Source organism: Lampetra fluviatilis, chromosome 18 (genome assembly GCF_964198595.1).
Source record: "Lampetra fluviatilis chromosome 18, kcLamFluv1.1, whole genome shotgun sequence".
Taxonomy (NCBI): domain Eukaryota; kingdom Metazoa; phylum Chordata; class Hyperoartia; order Petromyzontiformes; family Petromyzontidae; genus Lampetra; species Lampetra fluviatilis.
In genome coordinates this window covers 13,043,963-13,058,638 of record NC_136292.1, presented here as the reverse complement: position 1 = coordinate 13,058,638, position 14,676 = coordinate 13,043,963, and the positions used below count along the sequence as shown (strand labels likewise).

The 14,676-nt window shown below is 51.6% G+C and overlaps 1 protein-coding gene across 3 annotated transcripts in view; it reads left to right on the top strand.

Annotated features, from left to right (window-relative positions):
- Window positions 1–14,373, top strand: part of ATG2B (autophagy related 2B) — a 74,074-nt gene extending 59,701 nt beyond the window's left edge. For 2 of the 3 annotated variants that reach the window (XM_078864655.1, XM_078864653.1), the window contains exons 31-42: window positions 1,920–2,149; window positions 6,206–6,350; window positions 6,597–6,866; window positions 7,216–7,317; window positions 7,745–7,826; window positions 8,551–8,779; window positions 9,558–9,627; window positions 11,155–11,237; window positions 11,943–12,064; window positions 12,935–13,089; window positions 13,540–13,695; window positions 14,108–14,373. In XM_078864655.1, the coding sequence (XP_078720781.1) occupies window positions 1,920–2,149; window positions 6,206–6,350; window positions 6,597–6,866; window positions 7,216–7,317; window positions 7,745–7,826; window positions 8,551–8,779; window positions 9,558–9,627; window positions 11,155–11,237; window positions 11,943–12,064; window positions 12,935–13,089; window positions 13,540–13,695; window positions 14,108–14,338 (1,875 nt within the window). In that variant the 3' untranslated portion in view covers window positions 14,339–14,373. The remainder of the gene's footprint in view (window positions 1–1,919; window positions 2,150–6,205; window positions 6,351–6,596; window positions 6,867–7,215; window positions 7,318–7,744; window positions 7,827–8,550; window positions 8,780–9,557; window positions 9,628–11,154; window positions 11,238–11,942; window positions 12,065–12,934; window positions 13,090–13,539; window positions 13,696–14,107) is intronic. The other variant, XM_078864654.1, reaches the window with a different exon arrangement.
- Window positions 14,374–14,676: the final 303 nt, after the last annotated feature.

Below are 14,676 nucleotides of genomic sequence, written 5' to 3'. Positions count from 1 at the left end.
CTAGCGAGGTGGGGGTTGGTGGATCACAGAGGGAGATCGCTGAGTGTGGTGAGACGTCCAACCAGCTTGGTTGAAGCAAGTGGGCTTGTGATGCATCTGGGGAGAATCTTGATTGCAAGCCTCTTGTGTGCGTGGATTTCTCCAAGATCTCAGATTTCCTCCCACACTCAAAACACTCGAAACACTGCTCAACAGCCGATTTCAGAACCCTCCTGACAGGTGCTGCATGTGTGTGCTTACATGCGTATGCATTGGTTTGTGTGCGTTTATGTCAGGGTATAAATTAAACTTTGCAAATATTTTATATCATGACCTTCCAAAAATAGAAAGTTTGCAATAGGGCAAAATAAATCAATATATTTTCTGCGATTGACTGAAGCATACTAAATATACACTGTAAAATCGAAATCAGTAGTTTGCTTAACGATGATTAATCTTTAGCATTATTTCCACAACTATTCCATGGCAACAGATTTGTAGCATAAATATGCAGGTGACTAAATTGGCAACATCAGGAAGGATATGTTTTACCCTTGCAATAAAAAGGTGTTAAGATGTTCAAACACCAAGTAGAAACCTTTGGCGAGGAATCATGTCTGCATTAATTAACCACGTACTTGTAGTGAACATGTAGACAAAAAACATGCTCTGATAATGTATGCATTGTCTTTGAATCTGATTGGTCTACACCAGAGACAGCCTTCTTTAGGACCTAGTCTCACCAGTGCCAGACCAGAGAATGGTAAAGGCGAACAGTCGGCATTCTCTGTGGTTAATGCAGACATGATTCCTTGAAAACGGTTTATATTTGGTATTCTTGGTTATTTCGGTAAAGTCACGTAGATAGAAAATAAAAATACAAATAATAAATTGAAAATAAAAGCAAAAAACCCACGACGTTTCGATCGCAGCACACGCGGTCTTCATCAGGCGGAGAGACAAGAGGGGAGGAAGCCTCCAAATGCAGCTGCTTCTAAGGGCTTCCAAAGTGAGTGGGCGGGGGACTTTACCGAAAGAACCAAGAATATACAATTTTTAAGTAAAAATTTATATTTGGTGTTTGAATATCTTAACACCTCTTTATTGCGAGAACGGGTAAAACATATTTTTATTTTTTCATACTTTGATATTGCCAAAAAAGGTCCCATGTTGGAAGGATATGTCTTGAGAAAATAGAAAATATTTACAACAGTACTCTTCATGGGCCAGGAATCCAAATGAATAGCTTTTCACTTTGTGCAAAAAACAGTCATTACGCTGTGATATTTGTGTTTGTACAATCCCAAATCAAAGAATAACACGATGATTTACGATGTCACCACAGGCAATGTGAGCTTGAACCATTGATAAGTAAATAATTGTACCCCTTACAGAGCAATGGGAACCACAGAAATTGATAACGATACTCGCAGAGACCTGCAGAGAGGAATTCTCTGTAGGTTAGTGGCCTGTGTAAAGCTACATTTGGGGATCTCTACAATGTAGAATTTGTAGTGCACAAAGTTTTCGGGTTACCTCCTTCGAGTGACAGAGCGAGAAGGATTCATGGGTGTGGGTCACCGCTGACAAGCACTGGGAAGATGGCCACACCCGGCACCAACAACCATTACCCAAGCTCTGTGGTCCTATAATTGGGATGTTTGGTGAACTCCATTAACGGATGTTTATACATGTGGGATTGAAACTGGAGTTACCGTACAAAACTTACACGTGCGAGGGAGGTCACAATAAATCTAAAACAATTAAGCTCTGCGGTCCTATAATTGGGATGTGTGGCGCGCGTGTGGGGCATGTGGCACGTGTGGTGCGTTTGTTGCGTGTGGTGTTTGTGTTATGTGTGGCGCTTGTGGGGCGTGTGTGTTGCGTGTGGTGCGCGCGTGTGGTGCGCGCGTGTGTTGCGCGTGTGGTGCATGTGGCAGGCGCGTGACGGCGAGCCCGTTGTGAAGCGGCTCGTGGAGGACACCATCGAGCTGCGGGATGAACATTTCTCACGGCCGCTGGGCCGTGCGGACGTGCTGCGGCCGCCCGCGCGCTTCCCCGTCCCGCTGGCGCGCTACACGCTGCGTGAGGTCTCCGTCACGTGGCACCTCTACGGCGGGCGCGACTTCGGACCTGCGCTCTCCTACTCCACGGCAGCGCACGCGTACGGGTGGGACGCACGCACTGTCGCCCACGCGGCCTCGTAGCGAACAATGTATCATCTTACCTATAAAAGGCATTCTTTGTGTGTGTGTCCGTCTGTCTTTGTTTGGATGCACACTTGCGAAGGATTTGGCTCGCGAACCATGGGGTTTACATTTTTAAAAAGTCGCGGGGTACCACGCCGTAAGCCCCGTGGTGAGCCAGCGCTATTCTGTTTTCCCATCCATCAACTTTAAAGTAGTTAAATTAACGATTTCGTGCGATTTTATTATTATTTAATTATTTCCCCACTCCGCTCCGAGCGACACAGCACGCATTTGTGCATGCGCGAAACGCTGCCCGGGGATTGCCCCTAGCAACGCACACACGATCGCCAAAAATGACAATTCGCCTTAAAAAATACACAAAGCGCTGAGGTCAGTTCTCCCTAGTGTGATGTCCTCTTCTACCCTCCCCACCCCAATGCTTGCAGTTACTACTATAGAATCCGGAGATATTAATATTATAGCGCTTAGATAGTATTATTGTAGCGCGGGCGGCCCAGCCTGCAAGGTGCCACCTCGGCCGGCTGGGCAATCTAGGCGAGGCCGCGGGCTCTGCACAGGACTAGGCCTCACCACGGCAATGTTAAGTACTAATTTATTGCTTCGTTCGCTAAACTAAAAAATAAGTTTGCTAATCCTATAATAGTAATGTTTGTGTGTAGACAGCTAATATTTCAATATTAAGTTGCTAAATATTAAATTATTTTCATGTGTTTTTATGAAGCAGCGCCAGTGTACTGGCAGTCTGTAATGTGGCCTGTTGCCTGTTTATTCATTTGTCAGTTCACTGCCAGTCCATTGTCTACACTGTTAATATTGCTTTAGGGCAGGATGAGTGTATGCCAGTCTATAATCTGTTGCCAGCTTCTTTACCTCGCTCGGTGTTCTGCCAGTCTTTCATGTAGACTGTATCCTGCTTTTTAAGCTGCTGACCATATTGCCAGCTTATTATGTCGACTGTAGCAATGCTTAGGTCATTGAGTCAGAGTACTGGCAGTCTATAATCTAGACTGTAGCCTGCTTCTTAACTTACCTGTGCGTACTGCTGCTCTATAATGTAGACTTATTCTAGCTTCTTTCTTCAATGCATTTCTATTGTTTCGATTGTTCACGTCACGCTATTTACTGATATGTAGTATTACGATGCTGATTACTATGTTATACTGTTAAATACGTTGGACTTTCTTAGCTACAGCCGATTACATTTCGTCTATCATTTTGTTACTTTGGTGCGAAAATCAACCATTTGAAATTTGGTTAACTGCACCTTTTTTTTCCACCCAAGCGGGCAGCACGCAGGGAGGTTCAATGCCCCAACTTTTGTTGAGGTTGCTGTTCTTACGGTGGGTGAGGAACATGGTAAGAGAGACATTGTGCTTCGATACCAAGACAACACCATCAAACGATTTCCTGAGACAAACCGAGCATATGATGCCCTACAATACCACATTTTACTGTCGCAAGGCCAAGATGGGTACCACATCCAGATTCCTCAAATTGTCAAAGCTACAGGACAAAGACATCCTCACAAAACTGCCTCCTCTAAATACTTCTATTCCTTCGTGATCATGGACAGAGAAGGAGGAAACCACATTATGGTGCGCCAACCTCTTTCACCAGTGTGTTGTCGATGAGTATGACAAAATTGAGAGTGAGCGCCTTCTTTACATTCAACTGAATCAAAAACGCCTGCGTGTACCGCAGTATGCTCATCTCAGGGATGCTATCAATCCCGACGGATATGCAAACGCTCAGAATGTGGGCAGATTAGTTATTTTGCCTTCATCCTTCACAGCTGGACCAAGATACATGCATGAGAAGACTCAGGATGCCATGACGTACATCAGCCAATATGGCAGGCCCGATTACTCTTTATCACCTTCACTTGCAATCCGAGATGAAAGTAGATCCAGGTTGAGCTTTATCCAAACCAAAAGCCAACAGACAGACATGACATTTTAGCGAGGGTCTTTAAACTCAAAGTTGATGACCTCATTTGGCTTATTACGACTAACGAAGGCGCCGTCTTTGGAAAGACAAGCAGTAACTTGCAACACCATTGAGTGGCGAAAATAACGTCTTCCTAATGCTCACATTTTGCTATGGCTGAGGGAAAACATTCATGCAAGTGACATTGACACATTTATCAGTGCTGTGCTACCTGACCCCCATCAAGACCCTGCCCTATTTGATGTCGTCTGCAAGCAAATGGTCCATGGCCCATGTGGGCAGTTCAATCCAAATTTGGCATGTATGCAAGACCGCAGGTGTACCAAGAAGTATCCACGAAACTTCTTGAAAGACACTCAGTCGGGCCATGATGGCTATCCTCTATATCGTCGCAGAAATACTGAGCATGGTGGATTTGAAACAACGCTCAGACCTGGCACTAACTCTGAAATGAAGGTTGACTCTTTGGTTCTTTCGGTGGATCGTTCCCTATTGCACTCTTCTGTGCAAGATCTTCGAGGCCCACTTTATTGTGGAATTCTGCAATTATGTGAAAGCCATCAAATATGTTTGGCAATACATCATCAAAGGCTCTGACATGCCTGTCTTTGCCTTACAAAACAGGGGCAAAGTGTAAATGAGGTTAAACATTTTGTCCAAGGAAGATACATCAGCAACAATGAGGCCATTTGGAGAATTCTTGGCTTCCCTATCCATGAGCGTTCCCCCACAGTCGTCCATTTGGCAGTTCACCTCAAAAAAGGTCAACACATCTACTTCACCGAAAGAAATGCCCAACAACAAGCCCTAGCTCCAATAATACTACCCTGATGGCGTTTTTTGGTTTGTGCCAAAGTGATCCATTTGCTGACAACCTGCTCTTCCATTCATTTCCCTCCTACTTTACATGGACTGCTAAAATAAAATTGGAAGCGACGTGCTGCTGACGGTGAATCTGATGCCTTACGAAGAGTCTACACAGTTCATCCCAACAATCAGGAGTGCTACTTTCTCAGAATGCTTCTCCATGTTGTCAAAGAGTTCAAATATTTCCAAGACCTCAAAACAGTGCCAGGAGTTGTTTGTCAAATATACAGGGAAGCTTGCAATCTTCGTGGGATTCTTGAGGATGATCAGCATCTTGATTAAGCTATGGCAGAAGCGTCTGTTAGTCCCCTTCTCAACTGAGATTGCTCTTCTGCATACATCTTCAAGTTTGCAGCCCATCTAACCCCTCTCTGGCAAAAATACAAAGAGGCCATGAGTGAGGGCACCCTCCACAGAGCTCAACGAGAAAATCCAAACCTCAACGTCAACTTTTCTCATGTCATCTGCAATCAGGCCCTCATCCTTGAGGATAAACTGCACCCCATTGGTGGAAAATGACTACCAACACCCTACAGGGACAACCTGCATGCCCTTGCTCAAGAGATCCTATGTGAAATATCCTATGATGGTCTAGAGCTTCTTAAATTCATTGAGGAAAATGAACCAAAGCTGATGGATGCACAAAGAGAAGCCTACACGAAAATTTTGGAAGACATTGAGGCTAAAAATGGAGCCATTTTGGAGGCATTTTTTTCCTTGATGCACCTGTTGGTACTGGGAAGACCTTTGTTCTCAACCTGCTCCTCGCTAACGTTTGCCAGAGGGAGAAAATTGCTGTAGCTGTGGAATCATCGGGGATTGCTGTGTAAGTCAATGTGTGTGTGTTTGTGAGTCGATGTATGTATTTGAGTTCATATGTGTGTGCGTGTCGGTCGATGTGTGTGTGGGTCGATGTCTGTGTGTGTGTGTCTTTTTCGCCCGGGCAACGCCGGGTACTTCCCGCTAGTAGGTAATATTCTTTGGGTCTTTCGGTAAAGTCACGTAGATGGTTAAAAGAAAATAACAAAAACTACGACGTTTCAATCACAACAGAAGCGATCCTGATGACGATCGCTTGTGTTGCTGGGTCTGGGGGCGTTGGTGGATTGGGATGAGAGAGAGGGGGAGGGGAAGCAGTCGGTCGGAGAGTCCACGGGGGAGCAGGATGACGCCGGCCATGCTCCCACCCCCCGCCCCTGTAGACACAAGACGGGGGGCGGCATTCCGAGCCCGCGGGGGTCTCCGCACCGCGCCCCCTCGGGGTCCAAGCCTCCCCGCTCATCGTGGCAGACCCACGGGGGCCCTGCACGCAACCACGACGTGCTCATGGAGGTGCAGCTCAACAAGGTAAGTAACCCACCCCACGTGTTTCTCCCCCCTCCACTTGCCCTTCCACCCACCTCCCCACGTGCCCCCCCACTGCTTGCGTCCAATTCAAGGATTCTGACATGGCCGTTATGAACCTCCAGAGTTGCCTCCAGGGTAGACCCACACCCTCCCCCTCGTGTCAATGCCACTGGCTCTGCCTGCTCTCGATATCCTGCCACTCTGCCACTGGTCGTAATGTTGCATCACGTCCCGCTGCCCTCCCAGGTTCGGTTCCAGCACGAGGTGTACTCCGAGCCGCTCTCTGGCATCCAGCAGCTGGGTGGTGAAAGTGGTGGTGGCGGTGGTGGCAGAACTGCTGCTGCTGCAGGAGGCGGTAGCTGCCCCGTGTCGGCAGCGCCGGACCAGCCCGTGTCTCGCCAGGTGTTCATCGTGCAGGACCTGGAGGTCCGGGACCGCCTCGCCTCCTCGCAGATCAACAAGTTCCTTTACCTTTACACCAGCGAGAAGATGCCACGCAAGACACACGCCAACATGGTGCGCCCGTCCACTCGCCCGTCCACTCGCCCGTCCACTCGCCTGTCCACTCGCCCGTCATTTGCCCATTCACTCACCCACCCACCCACTTACTGTCCTCTCACTCAAGGCCAACAACAGTGGTGAATATATGAACCAGTCATGGGCCTCTACTAGGTCGACTCAGAATCAAATGAATACCTGGTTTTGTGTGTAAACATGAGCATTGGAGAGACAAAGGCAGCTAGGCAAGGTGCCGGCCACTCTCCCCATTGTGTACTGTACCCACCTTAATAGGTGCTCACTAACTACACTTACCCCAGCATTGTGGTAAAGGCTACATGGGGGATCTTTGTTTTTGTGTGCGCAGCTGACCCTGAAAGCTCTTCACCTGCGCCCAGAGAGCGGCCTCGCCACGCAGGAGTGCTGCCTCAGGGTGTCCCTCATGCCCCTGCGTCTCAACATCGACCAGGTGATGTGGACTTGTCCTTCCATCTCTTGGTTTGTCTGTCCGTCCATCTGTCCATTCACGGTGGCGGGATGTTAACTACGTCACCAGGTATACAGGAAGGAATAGGTTCTATCCCGACTCTGACGCCTATATACAGTATCACCTCACGAACATGCGATCTGCGATTTTGGCTGTCCGCGGATCGCATCTGGAACTTTACACAACTGCATCGAGAGAGAGAGAGAAGGAAAGTGCTAAGATAAAATTATGAGAGAGAATATGATGCGACAAAACTGATAAGATAAATTGATGAGATAAAGTTTGAGATAAAGTGAGGAGACAAGGTGATGAGATAAAGTGCTACGTTCCTTCCCGGTGACGCCCAGAGAGCGCTGCTCTCTCCGTGTACACGAACGAGTGCTCTCCCCCCCCCCCCCACCCCGTGCAGGATGCTCTCTTCTTCCTCAAGGACTTCGCGTCGAGCGTTTCGGCCGCCGTGGAGCCGCCCACTCCCGACAACGCCGCCGACGGTGAGTGTGCGCGAGTTCACCTCCCGACCCAGGGGTTGACAGCCCCGCCCCCCCCCTGCATTTCCTCACATCCACCTCCACCTCCCTCACTTTCCTGCCACTTTTTGATTTGGCGAACGCTTTTACACGTAACTGTCACGCAGTTAGAGCGCCAGATACTTGAGAAAAATAGGTACATAAATTAGTTTATATATGTCAATGTTCTATGTGAGTAGATGTCAGCCCCACTTAGCCACATAGCCACGTGACAGCCTCCTCCTCCAGCACGTAGCAGGGCAACCGGTCTGCCCGGCACGCCCTGACGCACTGCACAGCTGGAGACGATGAGCGCCACGATCTCCTGGCTCCCCGCATCTCCACGGTGGCGGGGCTGTCATGGAATACGAGCCATCGACGTTGGGAAGCGGCATACACCCCCTGGTCACTCTGGAAGCGTGTCAACCGAACCACTTCCTACCATTGCCCTCGCCTTATTTCTTATCACTCCCTTAATCTCAGATGCATAATCAAAATATGTATTTATACTCGAGGAATCGGATGAGCTATAAAGCTGTTTTGCAGGTGTCCAGTAGGTGCAGGTTAGAACGTTACAACAACAAACATCTTATCGCACTTAGCTCACTGCCCCTCACCTCACCGTTTCCCTACCTCTCACCTCACACCTTGCTGCCCTCACCTCGCGCCGCCCCCCACGCTGTCCGCACCCCCCCCCCGCCCCCCCCAGGCCGCAGGTCTCCGTCGGCGGACGGAGGGACGAGCCCCGCGCGGCACCCGTCCCAGCCGGCGCCCGTCATGACGTACCCAGCGCAACCGCTCGCCCCCTCGACGCTCGGCCCCATGCCGCTCACGGACGCCCCGGCCTTCAGCGCCCCCGCTGGCGGGACTCCCTCGGAGGGCACTCCCGGTGATATTGGGGGGGGCGGCCCTCCCGGAGAGCTTCCCATCTTCTTCAGGTTCGTGGGGGTGGCGAGAGGGCTTGATGCCGGCGGGGGGCGGGGGGGGTGAGAGGTTAAGGGTCAGGGTGGGTTGAGAACTTAGTGGCTGGAAAGGGTTTTCCGTCAGCAACACTGAGTGGTTTACTTCAATGCTGTCTGTGGGGAGTGGTTAGCGCGCTACGAACATAGCGACCCGGGTTTGATTCCCGCTCACGGCCAACACCGGTGATGATTATCTGAACCGGTACCTGGGCCTCCACTAGGTCGACTCAGCCTCAAATTAGTACCTGGTGCGATGTGTAAATATCGCCACTAGGGAGACAAAGGCGGCGGCCGGGTGTGGTGTGGGCCACCCACCCCCTCGTGTGCCGTGCCGGCCTACATAGGTGCTTGCTAACAGCACTTGCCCCTACAGTCTGTTAGGGCTATATGGGGGATCTTTGTCTTTGTGTGCCTGTGTGTCAATGTGTGCCTGTGTGGCCGTGTATGGCTGCGGTAGTGTAACGATAAGCGCGCTGCGCTACGAACCCGGCGACCAGAGTTCGATTCCCGCTCACGGGCGACATTAGTGACGATTATCTGAATCGGTCCTGGGCCTCCCTTGATTGACTCAGCCTCAAATGAGTACCTGGTGCGGTGTGAAAGCATCACTACTGGGGAGACAAAGGCGGTCGGACGTGGTGCTGGCCACCCACCCTGTCGTGTGCTGTGCCCGCCTACATCGGTACTCGCTTACAGCACTTGTCTCTACAGTCTGTTGAGGCTATATGGAGGATCTTTGTCTTTTGTGCTGCAGGGAGTTTCGCTTTACTTCAGAGGTGCTGATTCGCCTCGACTACCACGGCAAGCACGTGACGATGGAGCAGGTATGGGGCACGCGCCCACAAACATTGCCACCGTACGCACACTGCTGTGAGGAGGTGCTTGGTGAAAGAAATGGCTTCTTGGAGCAGGGAGAGGGTAGCGCGAGTGCTAAGTGGTTTGCCATGGGACCCCTGAGAAATATCGAACAAAAGTTTTCACGAATATTTTTACATTCGTCGACACCGAGTAGCAAACAAACTCTTAAGCGCCCCACAAAATTGTCTGATTAAAATTCAGTGTTTCACTTTGGTGCCCCCTGAGGGCTGTGGTTTTATAAAATCATCTCATGGCCCATTCCTTTCTCTGAAGGCAGTTTCCCCAATCACTCTCAACCCTGCACCTCTCACCAACACGGGGCGCAACGGTGACGAGATGTTAACTACCTCGCCCGGTGTACAGGAGGTCGTGGGTTCAATCCTGACCCTGACACCTGCTGTATATTTGGAGCTTGCATGTTCTTCCCGTTGTCGCGTGGATTTTTCTCCGGGTTCTCTGGTTTTTCCCTCCACATTTTGAAACATGCTTTTAGAGTATTTGACTGCTATAAATTTCCACGTGATAAGCCACTTCGTTGAGCTATCATTTGTGACCAGGTCGCTATCTGAAAAGAGCTGTACAGTTCAGCGGGCCTTACCTGGTAACATAAAAAAGTTTATTAGACTAGACCAGTTTTAATAGTTTAACTCTTGCATTACAGTCTGCCATTATGATGCAATGTGCGTTTCCCTAATTAAGAAAGCGTTTGATCTGCTGCTGCTCCACCTGATAGCTTGTTGTTGTTGGAGATTTGCATTACCTTGAACTTGTAGAGTGATTACATGCTTGCGGTTTTGAAGTCCAGGTGACGTTGTTGAAGGCCACGTGACGTTGTTCTTGAAGGCCAGGTGACTTTGTTGTTGTTGAATTCCAGGTGACGTTTTTGGCTTCAACAGCATTGGCCATCATGGTCTCTTTATCTTGAGCTGATTGCATTCGTGTGTGGACAGGCAACTGTGTTTTGATGAATTCAGATTGTAGGTATGTTATTTAAAATTGCACTGCGTGCATGGCTGTGTGTGCTTGTGTGCGTAATTGCATGTGCGTAATTGTGTGTGCGTGCATACCTGTGTATGCGTGTGTGACTGTGTGTGCATGACTGTGTGCGTGCGTACATCCGTGACTGCGTGTGCATGACTGCGTATGGGAAGTGGTTGTGTAGCGGTTAGCGTGCTGCGATACGAACCTGGCGACCCGGGTTCGATTCCTGCTCACGGCCGACACCAGTGCCGATTAGCTGAACCGGTCCTGGGCCTCCCCTAGGTCGACTCAGCCTCAAATTAGTACCTTGTGCAGTGTTTAAACATCGTCACTGGGGAGACCAAGGCGACCGGGCGTGGTGTTGGCCACGCACCCCCTTGTGTGCTGTGCCGGCCTTAATAGGTGCTCGCTAACAGCACTTGCCCCAACAGTCTGTTAAGGCTATATGGGGGGTCCTTGTCTTTTTTATACGTGCGTGCGTGTGTGCGTGCGTGCGTGCATGCGATATGCAGGGAACATTTGCAGGAATCCTCATCGGGCTCGCTCAGCTCAACAACTCGGAGCTGAAACTGAAACAGCTCTGCTACCGGCACGGGTAAAGCACTGGCCCAGCTCCACTCGGCGATGTTTTAATGGATCCTTCAGTGTGTTGACAAGAATTATGATGTTTAGCCATCCGAGGAAGCCTCGCTTAGATTTGGTACTCAGGGTTCAGGAAGGTGCTGCATTGAGTGTTTTGCAGCCCAGCAGCTTGGAGAACTGGCAGTTCATGACAATGCGCGCGTGAGGGTAACAAGTGGCACATTGGTCAGCATGCTGCGCTAGGAACCTCGGGGGATTGAGTTCAATGCGCAGCCAACGCTAAAATCGGTGGCAAGTGTGATTAGACTCTGTTCTGGTCGAGATGGTCTTAGATGAGTGCTGCTCTATGTACACATCAACACTGGCAGATACAACGGTGGCTAGGCATGGTGCTGGCCACACACATGCATACAAAATGACTAATTCTCCTTGTAGCTTACTTAGGCCGTTGGGGCAAGTGCTGTTAGTAAGCACCTTATAAGGCCGGCATAGCATACGAGGGGGTAGGTGGCCGACACCACGCCCGGCCGCCTTTGTCTCCCCAGTATTGATGTTTGCACACCACAGCAGGTACTCATTTAAGGATGAGTCAACCTAGGGAAGGCCCAGGACCAGTCTGAATTTTACCCACTGTCATTGGTCATGAGCTATAAAAAAAAAAAAACTGGTGAGACACACCACCTCCTTGCCTCAGCAGTCCATATGTCTGTGCGATTAGCTTGCTGGGTGTGGAGCGTCTTGTGGCCTATGCAGCGAGCGAATGGGTCAACGACATCCGCAAGAATCAGCTGCCCGGCATCCTGGGAGGCGTGGGGCCCATGCACTCACTCGTGCAGCTGGGTGAGACGCGCGCATGCACGCACACGCACGCGCACGCGTGCACGCACAAGCACGCACACGTGCGTACACACGCACGCACACGTGCGTACACGCTGCAGGCTTTCATATATGGTAAGTCCTCTCTTAACGCATGGTGTTTACACTGCGTTTTCGCTACAACGCGGTTCTTCCGTTTGTGAGCACTTTTCGCGCAACGCGCAACACGGAACGCGGAACACGTGCCCATTATAACGCGGTTTCGGAGCGGTCGACCACGAACTACTTCCTTGAGCTGCGTGGCTGAGCGGTCCAGTGATACAGTCCACGGAATGATACAGTAACGCGGCGGCGTAACCTCAGTTATTTGTCCCGCTATCTCACTGCGTTTCCGTACATCGTATCTCACCAAAATGTATCGTTACATTATTTACGGGGAAATAGTTTTCGCGTTTCAGAAATGCATCTACCACGTTCAATGAGTTACTGTACTGGAGAACACCACACCCAGTCACCTTTGTCTCCCTCGTGGCGATGTTTACTGCACACAGCCCCAGGTACAAATTTTAGGCTAAGTCGATCTATGGGAGGCCCAGGACCAGTGTGTGTTGTGGCAGCCTGCTTGCCCGGTGCGTGTTACAGTGGTGTGTATGGTGGTGTGTGGCGGTGTGTGGTGTACGCGGTGTGTGTGTGTGGTGGTGTGTGTGTGTGGTGGTGTGTGGCGGTGTGTGGTGTGCGCGGTGTGTGTGTGTGGTGTCTGTGTGGTGTGTATGTGGCGGTGTGTGGTTTGCGCGGTGTGTGTGTGGCGGTGTTGTATGGTGTGCGTGGTGGTGTGTGGCGGTGTGTGGTGTGTGCGGTGTGTGTGTGGTGGTGTGCGCGGTGGGGCGACGGCAGTGCAAGGCATGAAGGACCTCGTGTGGCTGCCCATCGAGCAGTACCGCAAGGACGGCCGCATCGTGCGCGGCATCCAGCGTGGAGCCGCCTCCTTCGGCACCTCCACCGCCATGGCCGCCCTGGAGCTCACCAATCGCCTCGTGCAGACCGTGCAGGCACGCACGCACGCGCACTTCGAGGCACAAAAGACAAAGATCCCCCTATAGCCTAAACAGAGTGTTGGGGCTGTTAGCGAGCAGCTATGAAGCGAGCACGGGACGTGAGGAGATGGGTGGCCAACACCACGCCCGGCCGCATTTATCTTCTGAGTGGCGATGTTTATGCACTGCACCAGTTGACATAAGGGAGGCCCAGGACCGGTTCAGATAATCGTCACTGGTGTTAGCTGTGAGAGGGAATCGAACTCGGGTCGCCGGGTTTGTAGCACAGCGCGTTAACCGCTACACTACTGCTCCCCCCTGGACATACGCAGACACATGTAGACACACAGTCGCGCGCAGACATACATACACGCAATCCTGTCATTGTTTTAGTTATTTTCTCGTGTTGTTGGTGATGACGGAGTCCCCATGTGCTTCTGCCCTTGGCCTGCATGTGCGTTGCAGGCGGCTGCCGAGACGGCCTACGACATGCTGTCCCCGGGGCCCAGCGTAGCCCGCAGGCCCATCGCGGGGGCCCCCACATTCCCCCAGCATCGCGTCGCTCAGCCGCCCGCCGACCTGCGCGAGGGCGTCGCCAAGGCCTACGACGTCGTCAGGGAGGTACGTGCGCACGGGAGTACGTGCGTGCGAGTGCATGAGTGGTGTGACGGTTCACGCTGTCGATTCCTAGCCAGCGATGGCAGCGGTAGCAAGTTGTATCTGTGTTTGTGTGTATTGTATGTCTGTATTTGTGTGTGTTTGTGTATTGTATTGCTGTTTTTGTGTGTGCACATGGCTTCTTACATGTGTGTGCGTATGGCTTCTGGGTGGTTGTGTGTGTTTGTGTGCATGGCTCTGTCTATGCTTGGTCGCTACTGTGTGTGGGCACGGCTCTGTGCAAGTGTTTGTTTGTGTGTGGCTCTCACGGCTCTGTGCACGTGTCTGTGTGCACGCTATTCCGTGTGTGTGTACGGCTCTGTCTGTGCACAGGCATGACCAATTGCGCGTGTGTGTGTGTGTGTGACGAGGGCAGGGGGTGACGGACACCGCGCAGACGCTCTACATGGTATGCGCGCGGGAGCACGAGCAGAAGGGCGTAACGGGCGCCGTGGGTGGCGTCCTGCGGCAGATCCCGCCCACCGTGGTGAAGCCGCTAATCGTGGCGAGCGAGGCCACCGCCAACGTGCTGGGCGGCATGCGCAACCAGATCCAGCCCGACGCGCGGCGAGAGCACTCGCAGAAGTGGCGGCACAAGGATGACTAGCGGCGGCGGCGGGCGCGGGACGGCCTTGCGGATGGGGGGGGTGGGGAGCGGGGGGGCGACACGGGGGCAGGGACCAGCAGGCGCGTCCAGTGGTGAATACGGAGGGACGAGTAGTTGGGATGCCACCAGGCACGACCGGTGGGATGATGAGGAGAGGCGCGGGAACGAACGGGGGTGACCTGGCTCAATCTCCATCGGCTCGCCGCGACGGTCTACGAGGCCACCTCTTGGCCTCTCGGCTGGGCCCTTCCCCATGGGGGCCGATCGGCGCGGAGTGTTCGACTCCACGTTACGTGCCCGCTGTCTTTATCCGGGTTTTCCTGTGGCATCACCAACGG